Source organism: Globicephala melas, chromosome 2 (genome assembly GCF_963455315.2).
Source record: "Globicephala melas chromosome 2, mGloMel1.2, whole genome shotgun sequence".
Taxonomy (NCBI): Eukaryota; Metazoa; Chordata; class Mammalia; order Artiodactyla; family Delphinidae; genus Globicephala; species Globicephala melas.
Window position 1 is genome coordinate 93,047,526 of NC_083315.2, and position 16,634 is coordinate 93,064,159.

The 16,634-nt window shown below is 40.5% G+C and overlaps 1 protein-coding gene across 1 annotated transcript in view; it reads right to left on the reverse strand.

The window, feature by feature from the left end:
* The window catches only part of RAD51 (RAD51 recombinase), a 34,253-nt gene extending 18,198 nt beyond the window's left edge, over positions 1-16,055 (reverse strand). The window contains exons 1-4 of the mRNA XM_070044933.1: positions 15,824-16,055; positions 12,216-12,318; positions 8,157-8,294; positions 47-164 (exon numbers count right to left, since the gene is read on the reverse strand). Of these exons, the coding sequence (XP_069901034.1) occupies positions 47-164; positions 8,157-8,294; positions 12,216-12,302 (343 nt within the window). The 5' untranslated portion in view covers positions 12,303-12,318; positions 15,824-16,055. The remainder of the gene's footprint in view (positions 1-46; positions 165-8,156; positions 8,295-12,215; positions 12,319-15,823) is intronic.
* Between the last annotated feature and the right edge of the window lie 579 nt (positions 16,056-16,634).

Consider the following 16,634-nt stretch of genomic DNA (forward strand, 5'->3'; position numbering starts at 1 on the left):
GCTTTGCTAACCGCAGTTCACAGCACAGGATAAGGGATTACTATACCTTGAAGTAGTTTGTCAAGCTCTTTGGAGCCGGTAGTGATCTGTATGATCTCAGACCGCCTTTGGTGGAACTCAGTTGCAGTGGTGAAACCCATTGGAACTAATTTAGCTGCCTCAGTCTGGGGAAAAATAAGAAATGCCAAATCGATGAAATACGCTTAGTAAAAACCAGGCATACAGTGGGAAGAGATAACATCTAACAAAATTTCCAGAATGATCTCTCTTTAAAAAGTTATCAGGCGGGCTTCCCTGGTGGCGCAGTGGTTGAGAGTCCGCCTGCCGATGCAGGGGACGCGGGTTCGTGCCCCGGTCTGGGAAGATCCCACATGCCACGGAGCGGCTGGGCCCGTGAGCCACGGCCGCTGAGCCTGTGCGTCCGGAGCCTGTGCTCCGCAACGGGAGAGGCCACAACAGTGAGAGGCCCACATACAGCAAAAAAAAAAAAAAAAAAAAAAAAAAAAAAAAAAAAAGTTATCAGGCTTCTCTGGTGGTGCAGTGGTTAAGGATCTGCCTGCCAATGCAGGGGACACGGGTTCAAGTCCTGATCTGGGAAGATCCCACATGCTGTGGAGCAACTAAGCCTGTGCGCCACAACTACTGAGCCTGCGCTCTAGAGCCTGCAAGCCACAACTACTGAGGCTACGAGCCACAACTGCTGAAGCCCGGGCGACTAGAGCCCATGCTCCACAACAAGAGGAGCCACTGCAATGAGAAGCCCACGCACTACAATGAAGAGTAGCCCCCGCTTGCCGCAACTAGAGGAGGGCTGTGCACAGCAACGAAGACCCAATGCAGCCAAAAATAAATAAATAAATTTATAAAAAATAATAAATAAATGCATTCACAAATACATGGAAATTAAACATTACATTCCTAAATAACCAATGAATCAAAGAAATCACAAGGGAATTTAGTAAATTCATTGAGATGAATGAAAATGAAAACAAAACATACCAAAACGTATGGGATGCAGCAAAAGCAGTGCTTAAGGGAGATTTATAGCTGTAAATGCCTATATTAGAGAGATCTTAAATCAATAACGTAACCTTCCCACCTTAAGTTACTGAAGAAAGAGCAAACTAAACATAAAGCAAGAAGGAAGAAGATAAAATTTGAGTAGAAACTAGTAAAATAGAGAATAGAAATACAATAGAGAAAAATCATCGAAACCTGAAGTTGGTTCCTTGAAAAAATAAGCAAAATTGATTTAAAAAGACTCAAATCACTAAAATCAGAAATGAAAGAGGGGACATTACTACCAACATTACAAAAATAAATATATGCCAACAGATAACTTATAAGAAATACAGAAATCCCTAGAAAGACACAAACTATCAAAACTCACTTAAGTAGAAAAAGAATCCAAGTCCAGGCCCCAAATAATTAGCTGAGCTTGAATCTAAATTCAGTAAAATAAATTGTTTGAGTTGGAAGGAAGGAAGGGAGGGAGGGAGGGAGGGAGGAGAAAATCTGGATAGATCTATAGCAAGTAGAGATTAAACCTGTAATTTAAAAACTTTCCACAAAGGGAGAAAACCAATAAATAGCTGAATCGTGGGTTTGCATTATTCTCTAAACTTCTCTATATGCTTAATACTTCACTTGAAAACTCCTTACAATGTTTATATTATAGTTATTGCAGAACCAAATGGTGTGCTAGAAATACAATTCTTTCACTAAGCTTCCAATGTTAACAACCGATGTCTCTCAAAGGTTTCTGTCAAATTCAAATGAATTCTTTTTTATATGCCGCTAGTTTCAAAATCATGCTCCATTTTACCTTGATTTTATATCTGAGGAATATCTTTCTCTAGTACTCTCTGACTTTATCATTTCTCAAATTTTTCAACCTCTCAATCTTACTATGTATTCTGCTAATCCTTTTCCCCCCTGAAGGTATCCTTTTCTTCTGCAAATGGGGCTATCTGCTCTCCAGGCTATCTACTGTCCTGGGCTTTCCTTCACCGACTATTTGAGTTGGAGTCTCTCCAACCTAGATCCTATGTTTCCTGCCCTCATTTTAGTAAAGTATATCCTCAAGTAACTTCCTAAGAAAGAATAGGATGAGAGAAAAATGTTCTGAATTCTTGTATTTCTGAAAATGTTGTATTCTGCTCTAACACTGGGTGAATAATATTGCTACAAATAGAATTCTAGGTTTAAAATTATTTACCCTCAGAATTTTGAAGGCACTACTCTACTAGCTTCTACCATCCAGATTTCTAATAAGAAATGTGCTATCTTTTTGATTTTTGTTCCTTTAGAGGTCACTTACATTTTTCTCTCTGAAATCTTTCAGAATCTTCTCCTTATAATTGGTATACTGAAAATTTCACACTGAGGAGTCTAGGTGTGCATCTTTGACACTCTGTGGGGCCTTAGACTTCTGCTTCCCTTTAGCTCTGGGAAATCTTGTATTATTTCTTTGAGAATTTTCTTTCCTTCTTTATTCCTATAACTTTTATTAATCTTCAGGAAGAATGAAAATTAGAAAATAAAAATACTAAAGAGAGGGGATAAGAACTATAAACCAATATTTAACTCTAGTTAATATATGCTAAAATATTTAGGGGGAAGTGTACTGACATCTACAACTGTCTTCGAAAAGCATAAAAAAAATCCCAGATGGACTGATGGCTGGATAGAGAGATAAATAAGTATATTAAAATGTTAATAGCAGTGTCTAGGTGGTGGATAAATAAGTGTTCATTGTAACATTCTTTCAACTTCCCAGTAAGTTCAAAAATTTTAATCAAAAATGTGAAGGAAAAAAACCAAACTCATAGGAGATGTTTTCCCTTCTTGTCATTTTAAGCTCGACATTTTCTAGTCTATGAGCTCTTAAAGGAACAGATTATAACCAAAGTGAAATTTGAAGTAAAAACCATGCCAACTGCCTAATCTGGCAGAACTTGACTTCTATTATTTTGTTTATATAAGCTTGCTGTCATCTGTCTTAAATCTGTAGGAGTTTTCAATGTCTGACAAGGAGTTTTTTATGTCTGACAAGGCATAAGCAAAGGTCAGGATCTGTTCAGTCACAAAAACAGATGCCCAGAAATCAACAACATATAGACTTTAGGGACACCTACTGGCTTAATATCACAATCTTTCAAAGAGGTATTAGGTATTCAGAATTCTTACTTATTCAATTAAGTTACCACTTCAACAAATTTATTTATTTGAGCAATCCAATAAATGACAACTTCATACTTCATGGATGGCAACATCTTTAAGGGTTTAAATTAAGAATTACTTATAATTTTTGAGCCCACTGAATTAATACTATAAAATAACAGTGCTTAAAAATTCAAAGCTCAGGGCTTCCCTGGTGGTGCAGTGGTTGAGAGTCCACCTGCCGATGCAGGGGACACGGGTTCGTGCCCCGGTACGGGAAGATCCCACATGCCGCGGAGCGGCTGGGCCCGTGAACCATGGCCGCTGAGCCTGCGCGTCCGGAGCCTGTGCTCCGCAACGGGAGAGGCCACAGCAGTGAGAGGCCCGCGTACCACAAAAAAAAAAAAAAAAAAAAAAAAAAAAATCAAAGCTCTTAGTATAATACACAATAAAACAGAATTTACTGGGTTGTATATATATTATTATATGAGATATTAAATAAATCTCAGATATTGTCCATCTGACTAGGTTATGTGGCAGAACTACATGTACTGAAGCTGTAGGATGCATTTTTTGAAGATTCTTTAGCGTGTGAAGATTATTTTTCATAGAAAATTCTGTATAATAGTCAACACAAACTATAAATATATAATTTTATAAATTAAATACTTGCTTTGCACTACAGAAAACTCCAAGAGTAAAGATAAATTCTGTAACAACATACAAGCGTACTTCATTTTATTGCCCTTCATTTTATTGTGCTTCACAGATACTGCGTTTTACAAATTGAAGGTTTGTGGCAACCCTGTGTTGAGCAAGTCTATATGCACCATTTTTCCAAAAGCATTTGCTCTCTTCATGTCTCTGTGTCACATTTTGGTAATTCTCACAGTGTTTCAAACTTTTTCATTATTATTACATTTATTACAATTATTATTACATATTACATTTGTAATGGTGATCTGTGGTCAGTGGTCTTTGATGTTACTATAATTGTTTTGGGCTGCCAAAAACCACGCCTATATAAGACTGAACTTAATTGATAAATGTTTTGTGTGTTCTGACTGCTCCACCCACTGGCAATTCCCCCATCTCTCCCTCTCCTCAGGCCTCCCTATTCCTTGAGACACAACAATATTGAAATTAGGCCAATTAATAACCCTACAGTGGCCTCTAAGTGAAGTTAGAGGAGGAAAGGAGTGACGTTGCACATCTCTCACTTTAAATAAAAAACTAGAAATGATTAAGCTTGGTGAGGAAGGCATGTCGAAAGCTGAAATAGGCCGAAAGCGAGGCATCTTGTGCCAAACTGTTAGCCAAGTTGTGAATGCAAAGGAAGTTCTTGCAGGAAATTAAAAGTGCTACTCCAGGGAACACATGAATGGTAAGAAAGAGAAACAGCGTTACTGCTGACATGGAAAAATTTTTAGTAGTTTGGGTAGAAGATCAAAACAGCCACAACATTCCCTTTAGCCAAAGCCTAATCCAGAGCAAGGCCCTACTCTCTTCAACTCAGTGAAGGCTGAGGGAGGTGAGGAAGCCGCAGAAGAGAAGTGTGAAGCTAGCAGAGGTTGGTTCATAAGGTTTAAGGAAAGAAGCCATCTCCATAACATTCAAGAGCAAGGTGAAGCAGCAAGTGCTGATGTAGAAGCTGCAGCCAGTTATCCACAAGATCTAGCTAAGATAATGAATGAATCTGGCTACCCTAAACAACAGACTTTCAATGTAGACGAAATGGTCTTATATTAGAAGAAGCCATTGAGGACTTTCATAGCTACAGAAGAGAAGTCAATGCCTGGCTTCAAAGTTTCAATGGACCAGTTGACTCTCATTTTAGGGGCTAATGCCACTGGTGACTTTAAGTTGAAGCCAATGTTCATTTACCATTCTGAAAATCCTAGGGCCCTTAAGAATTATGCTAAATATATTCTGCTTGTGCTCTATAAATGCAATGACAAAGTCTGGATGATGGCACATCGGTTTACAACATGGTTTACTGAATATCTTAAACCCACTTTGAGACCTACTGCTTAGAAAAAAGATTCCTTTCAAATTTTATTGCTCATTGACAAGGTACCAGGTCACCCAAGAGCTCTGATGGAGATGTACAATGAGATTTAATGTTGTTTTCATGCCTGCTAACACAACATTCATTCTGCACCCTGCGGATCAAGGAGTAATTTCACCTTTCAAGTCTTACTATTTAAGAAATACACCTTGTAAGGCTATAGTAGCCATAGATAGTGATTCCTCTGATGGATCTGGGCAGTCAGCTGAAAACCTTTTGAAAAGGATTCACTATTCTAGATGCCATTATGAACATTCGTTTAAAAAAAAAGTATATATATAAACAACAACAACATTCATGGTTCATGGGAAAAGATCAAAATATCATTAAACAGAAGTCTCGAAGAAGTTGATTCTTACCCTCATGGTGACTCTAACAGGTTCAAGACTTCAACAGAGGAAGTAAATACAGATGTGGTGGAAAAAACAAGTGAGACAGGCTGGGACCTGGGACCCTTTGCTGCAGTGCTGCAATGCTTGCACCTGGACACACCTCTCCTTGAGCAACAAAATACAAAGAAACTGTATGGGACAAAAAATAACTGTCTGCATGCGCAATTAGGGCAAATTATGGACAAAACATACAAAGAGACCAAAAAACCCAACTGTCACTTTTGAAGAGCCTGGAGCAAAAGGAAGGTACTGACATGCGCCCTACACGAAACACGGACTAAGGGATGGGCAAACCACCTAAGCCACCCCTCCAGCCAGACGCCTGGACACACCCCTACCCTCACCCCACGTAAAGAACAAGCTCACCCCCACTCAGGGAGCAAGCAAGCAAAGGAGCCTGTTGTTTGTTCTCGCTCCCCCCTGCTGCAGCAGGGGCCCCAATAAAGCCTTGCCTGAATTTCTTGTCTGGCCTCTGATCAATTTCCATTGATTAAGAAGGCCAAGAACCCTGGTCGGTAACAAAAGAATGAGAAGTAGAGCTTGAAGGTGTGTGGCTGAAATGCTGCAGTGTCATGATAAAACTTTCATGGATGAGGAGTTTCTTCTTATGGAGAAACAAAGAGAGGTTTCTTAAGATAGAATCTACTCCTGGTAAAGATGCTGTGAAGACCCTGGTGAAACGACAACAAAAGATTTAGAACATGACATAAACTTGGTTGATAAAGCAGTGCCAGGGTCTGAGAGGATTGATTACCAATTTTGGAAAAATTTCTACGTGGGTAAAATGCTATCAAATAGCACTGCATATTACAGAGAAATCATTCATGAAAGGAAGAGTCAATCTACGTGGCAAACTTCACTGTTGTCTTGTTTTAAGAAACTGCTGCAGCCCCCCCAGCCTTCAGCAACCACCACCCAGATCAGTCAGCAGCCACTGACATGGAGGCAAGACCCTCACCAGCAAAAAGACTACAAATCACTGAAGGCTCAGATGATGGTTAGCATTTTCTAGTAATGAAGTATTTTTAAATTAAGGTATGTACATTGTTTTTGTAGACATAATACTATTGTATACTTAATGACTACAGAACAGTATAAACACAACTTATATGCACTGGGAAACAACAAAATTCGTGGCACTTTACTGCAATATTTGCTCTATTATGGTGGTCTGGAACCTAACCTGCTATTATCTCCAAGGTATAGCCTGTAAATACCAAAGGATAAGTGCATAAAATAAAATGTAATCACAGGGTATGAATGCTAAAGGAATATATGAAGCAAGAAAAATGAATAGTAGCTGTAAGACTTTGGAGGGAAATGAGAAAGGATCACAGTATATCAGGATGAAAATAATTGGATTCTAGTCTTAGTTCTGTGATTAACTGCATGACTTTGGATAAATAATTGAATCACTGTGCCTAAGTTTCCTTATCTGTAAGACAGAGATAATACTGGTCCTGTCTTTCCCAGTGTCATTATGAAGGCTAAATGAGAATACTGTATATATGAAAGGGATGGGATTTCAAAGTTAAAGTGCTATAAGGGAACTCTACTCGATATTCTACAATAACCTATATGGAAAAAGAATATGAAAAAGAGTGGATATATGTATATGAATCACTTAGCTGTACACCTGAAACACAACACTGTAAATCAACTATACGTCAATGTAAAATAAAAATTCAATTAAAAAAAAGTTTAAAAAAGTTAAAGTGCTATATAATATAAAGGGTTATTAAGTTACTACCTCATTTAGGTTAAGTCAGTGAAATCACTTTTATGTCATTTATTTAGGTTAAAAAAAACAAGCGTATAATTCATAATCACATTTTTCCTTATTATTAAAGAATCTTGCTTATGACTAGTTGACTAACAGATTATACACCCTGAGAGCCTAATTAACATGACTTTAATATTCAAGCAATAAAAGCAGCTTTTCTATTTAAATTAATACATGTTTATCATAGAAACTGTAGAAACTTCAGAAAATTGAGGCAAAAATAAAAACTGCTCACATTCTCACCATCCAGAAACAATGTTAATATTTTAGTGTATCTATCCCCAGTGTATGTGCTATACATATATAAAAACACACATTTTTAAAAAACAAAAACATATATGCACACAAACATGTTTTGTTAACCTGCTTTCTTATATCAGTAATATTTTCCTATGTCAACGGATATTCTTTGAAACTATTTTTTGTGGCTGCATACTAATGAGTGTATTTCTAAGGCATGAAATCATAATATCCAGAACTATAAGGTACATACCACTCACTGCTGGTGGGAGTGCAAACTGGTAGTCAACTTAGCAATATTTATGTCATAACCTGTGATACTGCAATTCCCTAAGAAAAATCCCAACTTATGCAAGGAAGCACATACAAAGATAATCATCTGGTAATGCAGTCACTTCTGGAAAGGGGAAGAGGGTGACAAAGGAGGGGTGGAAGGAGGAAGACCGCAGCCTTTCACTGTACACCCTTTCGTACCACTACTGCCTCCCTCGGTCACACAAACAGTACTTACCAGAATTTTATCAGCTTTGGCTTCACTAATCCCCTTAATATTTATTAGCTCCTTCTTTGGTGCATAGGCAACAGCCTCCACAGTATGGAATCCAGCTTCTTCCAATTTCTTCACATCATTGGTATGTATGCCACATTGCTGCAAGTGAAGAAAATTGTGGATAAATTTAAGCTTCGATTCCCTCATCTGTCTAATGTGGTTATTTGTCCTACCTACTTCACAGAGCTCTTTTTAACTGTGATATTATACACAAAAGCTTTGAAAAGTATGACCTAAAATTTGAGGCATTTAATAACAAATTATCAACCTATTCATTATCAAAACCAGTGGGGTTTTTTTTGAATTTATTTTTTATACAGCAGGTTCTTATTAGTTATCTATTTTATACATATTAGTGTATATATGCCAATCCCAATCTCCCAATTCATCCCACCACCACCACCACTTTCCCCCCTTGGTGTCCATGTTTGTTCTCTACACCTGTATGACAGTCTCTAGGATCCATCCATGTCTCTACAAATGACCCAATTTCATTCCTTTTTATGGCTGAGTAATATTCCATTGTATATATGTACCACATCCTTTTAAATTAAAAAAAATTCTTTTAATTCTATCTTTGGCTGCATTGGGTCTTCATTGCTGTGCGTGGGCTTTTCTCTGGTTGCGGCGAGCGGAGGCTACTCTTCGTTGTGGTGCGCAGGCTCCTCATTGCAGTGGCTTCTCTTGTTGTGGAGCACGGGCTCTAGGCACGCAGGCTTCAGTAGTTGTGGCACACGGGCTCAGTAGTTGTGGCTCGTGGACTCTAGAGGGCAGGCTCAGTTGTGATGCATGGGCTCAGTTGCTCCGTGGCATGTGGGATCTTCCCGGACCAGGGCTCGAATCCGTGTCCCCTGCATTGGCAGGCGGATTCCTAACCACTGTACCACCAGGGAAGCCCCCACATCTTCTTTATCCATTCATCTGTCGATGGGCATTTAGGGTGCTTCCATGACCTGGCTATTGTAAATAGTGCTGCAATGAACTTTGGGGTGCATGTGTCTTTTTGAATTATGGTTTTCTCTGGGTATATGCCCAGTAGTGGGATTGATGGGTCATATGGTAATTCTATTCTTACTTTTTTAAGGAACCTCCATACTGTTCTCCATAGTGGCTTTATCAATTTACATTCCCACCAACAATGCAAGAGGGTTCCCTTTTCTCCACACCCTCTCCAGCATTTGTTGTTTGTAGATTTTCTGATGATGCCTATTCTCACCAGTGTGAGGTGATACCTCATTGTAGTTTTGATTTGCATTTTTCTAATAATTAGTGATGTTGAGCAGCTTTTCATGTGCTTCTTGGCCATCTGTATGTCTTCTTTGGAGAAATGTCTATTTAGGTCTTCTGCCCATTTTTGGATTGGGTTGTTTTTTTTTTTAATATTGAGCTGCATGAGCTGTTTATATATTTTAAAGATTAATCCTTTGTCCGTTGATTCGTTTGCAAATATTTTCTCCCATTTTGAGGGTTGTCTTTTCATCTTGTTTGTAGCTTCTTTTGCTTTGCAGAAGCTTTTAAGTTTCATTAGGTCCCATTTGTTGTTTTTATTTCCATTACTCTAGGAGGTGGATCAAAAAAGATCTTGCTGTGATTTATGTCAGAGTGTTCTTCCTATGTTTTCCTCTAAGAGTTTTTTATACTGTCCCGTCTTATATTTAGGTCTCTAATCCATTTTGAGTTTATTTTTGTGTATGGTGTTAGGGAGTGTTCTTATTTCATTCTTTTACATGTAGCTGTCCAGTTTTCCCAGCACCACTTATTGAAGAGACTGTCTTTCCTCCACTGTATATCCTTGCCTCGTTTGTCACAGATTAGTTGACCATAGGTGCAGGGGTTTATCTCTGAGCTTTCTATCCTGTTCCATTGATCTATATTTCTGTTTTTGTGCCAGTACCATATTGTCTTGATTACTGTAGCTTTGTAGTATAGTCTGAAGTCAGGGAGTCTGATTCTTCCAGCTCTGTTTTTTTCCCTCAAGACTGCTTTGGCTATTTGGGGTCTTTTGTGTCTCCATACAAATTTTAAGATTTTTTTGTTCTAGTTCTGTAAAAAATGTCATTGGTAATTTGATAGGGATTGCATTGAATCTGTAGATTACTTTGGGTAGTATAGTCATTTTCACAATATTGATTCTTCCAATCCAAGAACATGGTATGTCTCTCAATCTGTTCGTGTCATCTTTGATTTCTTTCATCAGTGTCTTATAGTTTTCTGAGTAGAGGTCTTTTACCTCCTTAGGTAGGTTTATTCCTAGGTATTTTATTCTTTGTGTTGCAATGGTGAATGGGATTGTTTCCTTAATTTCTCTTTCTAATCTTTCATTGTTAGTGTATAGGAATGCAAGAGACTTCTGTGCATAAATTTTGTATCCTGCAACTTTACCAAATTCATTGATTAGCTCTAGTAGTTTTCTGGTGGCATCTTTAGGATTCTCTATGTATAGTATCATGTCACCTGCAAACAGTGACAGTTTTACTTCTTCTTTTCCAATTTGTATTCCTTTTATTTCTTTTTCTCCTCTGACTGCCGTGGCTAGGACTTCCAAAACTATGTTGAATAACAGTGGCAAGAGTGGACATCCTTGTCTTGTTCCTGATCTTAGAGGAAATGCTTTCAGTTTTTCACCACTGAGAATGATGTTTGCTGTGGGTTTGTCATATATGGCCTTTATTATGTTGAGGTAGGTTCCCTCTATGCCCACTTTCTGGAGAGCAAAACCAGTAGTTTTAAACTAGCACTATGTATATTAAAATAGACTCTTGTCATGAATTGGATTAAACCTGTAACTCTAAACCTTTTATGACTAGGATTCTAAATGAACTTTGAGACCCTGGGCCCTAAAAGCCCACTTTAAACATTTCCCAATGTTTTCCACATCAAGCACACATAAAAAAATATGTTTTACACTAAGCTAGGATAAACAGCTAAGACTGCCCCAGAGCTAAGGGAAGCATATCTTAGCATAACCTTTTTGTAGCACAATGACTGGAAAGCTCTGTTTTAACAATTGATAGTAAAGATGGAGAAAACTACTTTTGGTCAGGGATTTATATACCACTTCTCAAAAACAAACCACCCAAAGGCACTTCTTTCTCCCTATATACAAAGTCAGCTTTGATTTTTATTAGCCACCAAAACCATGACTTCTAGGACAGCATGAATTATTAGGGGGATGTGTATGTATCTGGGGGTCAGGGAAGGTTTGGGAGAGGGGAGAGAATAGTACCTGCCCATAGAAACCTGTCTGTTGTTAATATTTAAGCAAAAAGCAATACATATGTGTGGGTATAAGGATGCTCACTGAAACCAAAAGTTATGACTCTGAATTTTCCAATGTTTATCACAAACCCGTTTAAGTAACTTCCAGAGAGTGGAAGCTTAGGGGGCAACGGGAGGAATATGCATAAAGAGACAGAAGAATGAAGGCTTTCTCAGCTTTTTATCCTGCTTCTTTCAGCCCAAGTCAACTGCACTCACTCTGGGGCCTCTGTACAATGCACAGAAATAGTGCAAGGCCCCAGCTCTGGTGCTTGATGTTCTTGTGCAGAGTCTTGAACTCTCACAACGTAACCCCAAGCCCTTCTCTCTGCCTATGACAGCTGTCTTCCTAGTAACTTCAGCACAGATCGAGGTCAGTGGAGAGACATTGTTCCTCTCCCCTTCCTGCATAGCTGGCCCAGGCCATTGTAATTCCCTGGACAGTAATTTCATACTTAGTACAAATAGCAGAGACTCTACCATGGGATCATAGGGCTTCTTAGTTTCTGACATACAGCTCTAAGAAAGAAAAATGATAATGTAGTAGAAGAATTCTTGACAAAAAAAGAGATCTGGCCAGATGTGTTTAGCAACTGTCTTAAGCCTTTCCACAGAATCCTTGACAACCCTCCTGAAAACTCTAATTTGGATTTTGACCTTAGGTAGTAAACCAATGGTTTATGTAAAGGTTGTGATTTCTCCCAATAGGTAGAACAATCTTGTCCAGCATTATAATTCTAAAATTAGCAACCAAGCACATACCTCTAATCGAGAAATAGGTTGTGGGCCAAAGCTCTCTTCTTCCACTGAAGTATCTGCATTTGCTTCAAGCTGCATCTGCATAGCCATTACTTAGTGTTCAATACTGAAAAGTACAGATGGCCATCAGGAAGAACACTAGAGAAAGTACAGAGCTGCAAACATCGTTTTACAATAAATCTCTTTAAGAATTACTTGCTAGGCTTTTGGCTTAATCACTGACATACCCATGGCAGGAAAAAGAAAAAAAATCTCTCACCAGCCTTCTCTTCCACCTAGATAGCTGTATCAGAAAGACTTTAGGAGGAGCCAGCACTATCTTGCTTCTATAAAGTATAACAGCTTGGACTCCCCTGGTGGTGCAGTGGTTAAGAATCCGCCTGCCAATGCAGAGGACACGGGTTCCACCCCTGGTCCGGGAACATCCCACACGCCGTGGAGCAACTAAGTCTGTCACCACAACTACTGTAGCCTGGGTGCCCTAGAGCCCGCGCGCCGCAACTACTGAAGGCCACACACCTAGAGCCCGTGCTCCGCAACAAGAGAAGCCTGCGCTCCGCACAAGAGAAGCCCGCGTGCAGCAACGAAGACCCAACGCAGCCAAAAAATAAAATTAAAAAAAAAAAAGAGACGAACAGCTTAACTAGATCAACTATATCCCTCTGTTCCCCTGCTTTATATTCCTTAAGGATAGGGGCCAAGTCTCATTTATTTGTATACACCTCATGATACATGATAAATCTTAGGTACATCTTAGGTGTTTGGTAAATATTTGGCAAGTGAATGCATACTTTCCAGAACTCTACTTTAAAAAAAAAAAAAAATCGATGAAAGGTTAAACTGTTTCAGTTCCATTGTTCCCTTCCAGAAAGCAGGGTTTTGGGGTGGTGGGACAGGAGTGAAACAAAGGTACAGAATAATTGCCATAAGCCTCCATTCCTGATAGAGAAACAATGGACTGAGATGAGAGAAGTAGCCCCACCTTAGGCAAGGACGGCTTGCAGTCACACAGTCTGCTTCTAATAGAAGTGTATGAAATTTAAAGATCCCCATTTTTTTGGGGGGGGGGCTGTGCAGCATGTGGGATCTTAGTTCCCCAATGAGGGATCGAACCCGCACTCCCTGCATTAAAATTGCGGAGTCTTAACCACTGGACCACCAGGGAAGTCCCATAAAGATCACCATTTTAATCAATTCCAGACCTCACTGAATGCACAAATGAATAAATAACATGGAATTACCTTGCTCAGTTTGAAATCTTCCATATAAATATAAGGCCTATACCAAAGTCAGATTATTTTGATAGAGTTATGACTGCTCAGGTTGAAAAGAATGAAGAACAAAAAGATTTCTATTATGAGGTATTAGTAAAAGCAAACAAGTTTTGATGGCCACAAGAATAAATGTACTTAAATCTGGACAATTTAACAAGCAAGATAAATTTAACTCAAAAGACAACAGATGGGCTTCCCCGGTGGCACAGTGGTTGAGAGTCTGCCTGCCGATGCAGGGGACATGGGTTCGTGCCCGGGTCCGGGAAGATCCCACATGCCGCGGAGAGGCTGGGCCCGTGAGCCATGGCCGCTGAGCCTGCGCGTCCGGAGCCTGTGCTCCGTAATGGAGAGGCCACAACAGTGAGAGGCCCGCGTACCGCAAAAAAAAAAAAAAAAAAAAAAAAGACAACAGATAAGGGCTTCCCGGGTGGCACAGTGGTTAAGAATCCGCCTGCCAATGCAGTGAACACGGGTTCGAGTCCTAGTCTGGGAAGATCCCACATGCCACAGAGCAACGAAGCACGTGTGCCACAACTACTGAAGCCTGCGCACCTAGAGCCCATGCTCCGCAACGAGAAGCCACAACAGTGAGAAGCCCACGCACTACAATGAAGAGTAGCCCCCGCTCGCCATAACTAGAGAAAGGCTGTGCGCGACAACAAAGACCCAATGCAGCCAAAAATAAATAAATAAAATTAACAGGAAAAAAAAAAGAAATCTCCATTCTTAGAGACTTGACAGAAGATAACCATTTGTTCTTGATTGGTTCAGGTGTAGCTCTTAGATGGCATGTTTAGCATAATGTGAGTTTATGATAATTCCAAATATCAGAATCACCTGAATGCAGCTTAAATTTAAGTGTCTTCCTTCATAATTTATGAAAAAGATGGCTTGAACTGTATTCATATAGCAATAACCAAAAAGCAAAAGACTGAAAAACTAGACTGTATTTAAATTTAGAACTTCTATTCATCAAAAGTCACCACTGTGAGAATGAAGTCAAATGATAGTGAGGGGAGAAAATATTTACCACATATATAACTGGTAACCAGAATATACAAAGAATTCCTTCAAATCAGCAAAACAGACAGACAACCCAATAGAAAAATAGGCAAGAGATTTGACCAAGCACTGCATAACAGAAGATACCTAAATGGCTAATAAACATATCAACAAATGCTCAACTTCATTAATGATCAGGAAAATTAAAATTAAAACCACAAGGTAGGGCTTCCCTGGTGGCGCAGTGGTTCAGAGTCTGCCTGCCAGTACAGGGGACAAGGGTTCGAGCCCTGGTCTGGGAAGATCCCGCATGCCTCGGAGCAAGTAGGCCCGTGAGCCACAACTACTAAGCCTGCGCATCTGGAGCTTGTGCTCCGCAACAAGGGAGGCCGCGATAGTGAGGCCCGCCCACCGCGATGAAGAGTGCCCACCCCCACCCCGCTTGCTGCAACTAGAGAAAGCCCTCGTGCAGAAACGCAGACCAAACACAGCCAAAAATAAATAAATAATTTTAAAAAAACAAACCAACAAGGTAATAGCTAAAATTTAAAAGACCGACAATACTAAGTATTAGCAAACGTGTGGAACAACTAAACACTCGTTCACTGCTGGTTTGAGTGTAAATTGGACAACTTTAGAAAACTGGTATTAAATATGGAAGGTGAAGATAGGCAAATGCTATGACCCAGGAATTTCACTACTCTGTGAAATTAACCCAGTGAAAAGCATACACGTGTGCACCAAAATGTATGCAGGAATATTCTTTCTCAGCAGCCTTTCTCATACAAGTTAAAACTAGAAACAATCCCGATATCCGCCACCGGTATAATGAATAAGGAATACAACATAGGAACAAGAAAGAACTGTTAAATGCAAAGACATTTACAAACCTGCAGACAAAATGTTGAGCAAAGGCAGACACAAATATATAGTCTTCCTATATACAAAATTCAACAACGGGCAAAATTAGACAATGGTGTTAGTAGTCAACACTGTGGTTACCTCTGGGGAAAAGGGAGAGTATTAGAGAAGGGGGCACAAGGGAGGCTTCTTGGGTGCTGACAGCATTCTATTTCTTGACCTGAGTGGTGATTACACAGATATATTCATTTTGTAATGATTCATGGAGCTGTAAACACTTTTGATCTGTGCATTTTTCTATTTGTATACTACACTTCACTTCAGAAGTTTAAGAAAAAACAACAAATCTCACTAGAGATCATTCCCTAGACATCACTTGAACGGTCTTCCGCATTAAAAAACGCAAATACCTTACTGGCAACTGGAGCTGGGAACTCTGTAAGCCAAACTTTGTGTGACGGAAAAGGCACTCACCAGAAATCCGGCTCTGGCTTAAGAGCTGTGACTTTTAAGTCACTACACCTCTCTGGATCTTGGGCTTCCTCGCCCACGCCCATAAAGTGGATGTTGCAAGTGAAGGCCAGTAAGGTTCCTCCCAGCTCTAGAATGCGCTTCTATTTTCGCCACAATGAGCTCCGAGGGTCGGACTAGCCCGGGCACAACCCTGCTCCGCCCCGCCCCGCCATATCCGAGTTTTTTACTTGGCATGGAGGGGCCCCTAAGCCCGCTAAGGGAGCTGGGGCCCAAGTCTGGGTCCGGGTACGGGTTCGGGTCCGGCTTACGCGGTGGGAAGGGGCCAGGTCTGCGCCTCACACTCACCTCAGCCTGCAGCGTAACTCGCCCGGGCGGGCTGCGCGCTCCGACTACAGTCCGCCGGACCCGCGCGCGCCCGACCCCGGACGGACTGCAGACCCCCTCACCTGCACCCCACTTCTCTACGCCCTTGCTCCGGCCTTCTGCACGAAACCCAGGCGACTTTCACCTCCTAACTGCGCTCCTGGGGCGCGTCTCAGCTCTCTTCAGGCCGCGGTCTCAGGCGGCAGCGCCCACTCCGTCTGCCGCCTTCGGAAATCCCGCCAAATCCTATTGGGCAGGGCCACGCCTGCGTCAACGTAACGTCTCCCCGCCCTTCTCGGGTCCGTCTCCCCGTCACTTCGGCTACTCGTGAGGCCGAGATAGGCCGAAAGAACTTGACTTCGCAGGATGTTTTGGGTTCCCCTCTTGTTTTTCTCCCTTACGACTAATTCAAAATTTGGAAGTTGCGTCCTTCTTCCCTTTACCAGAT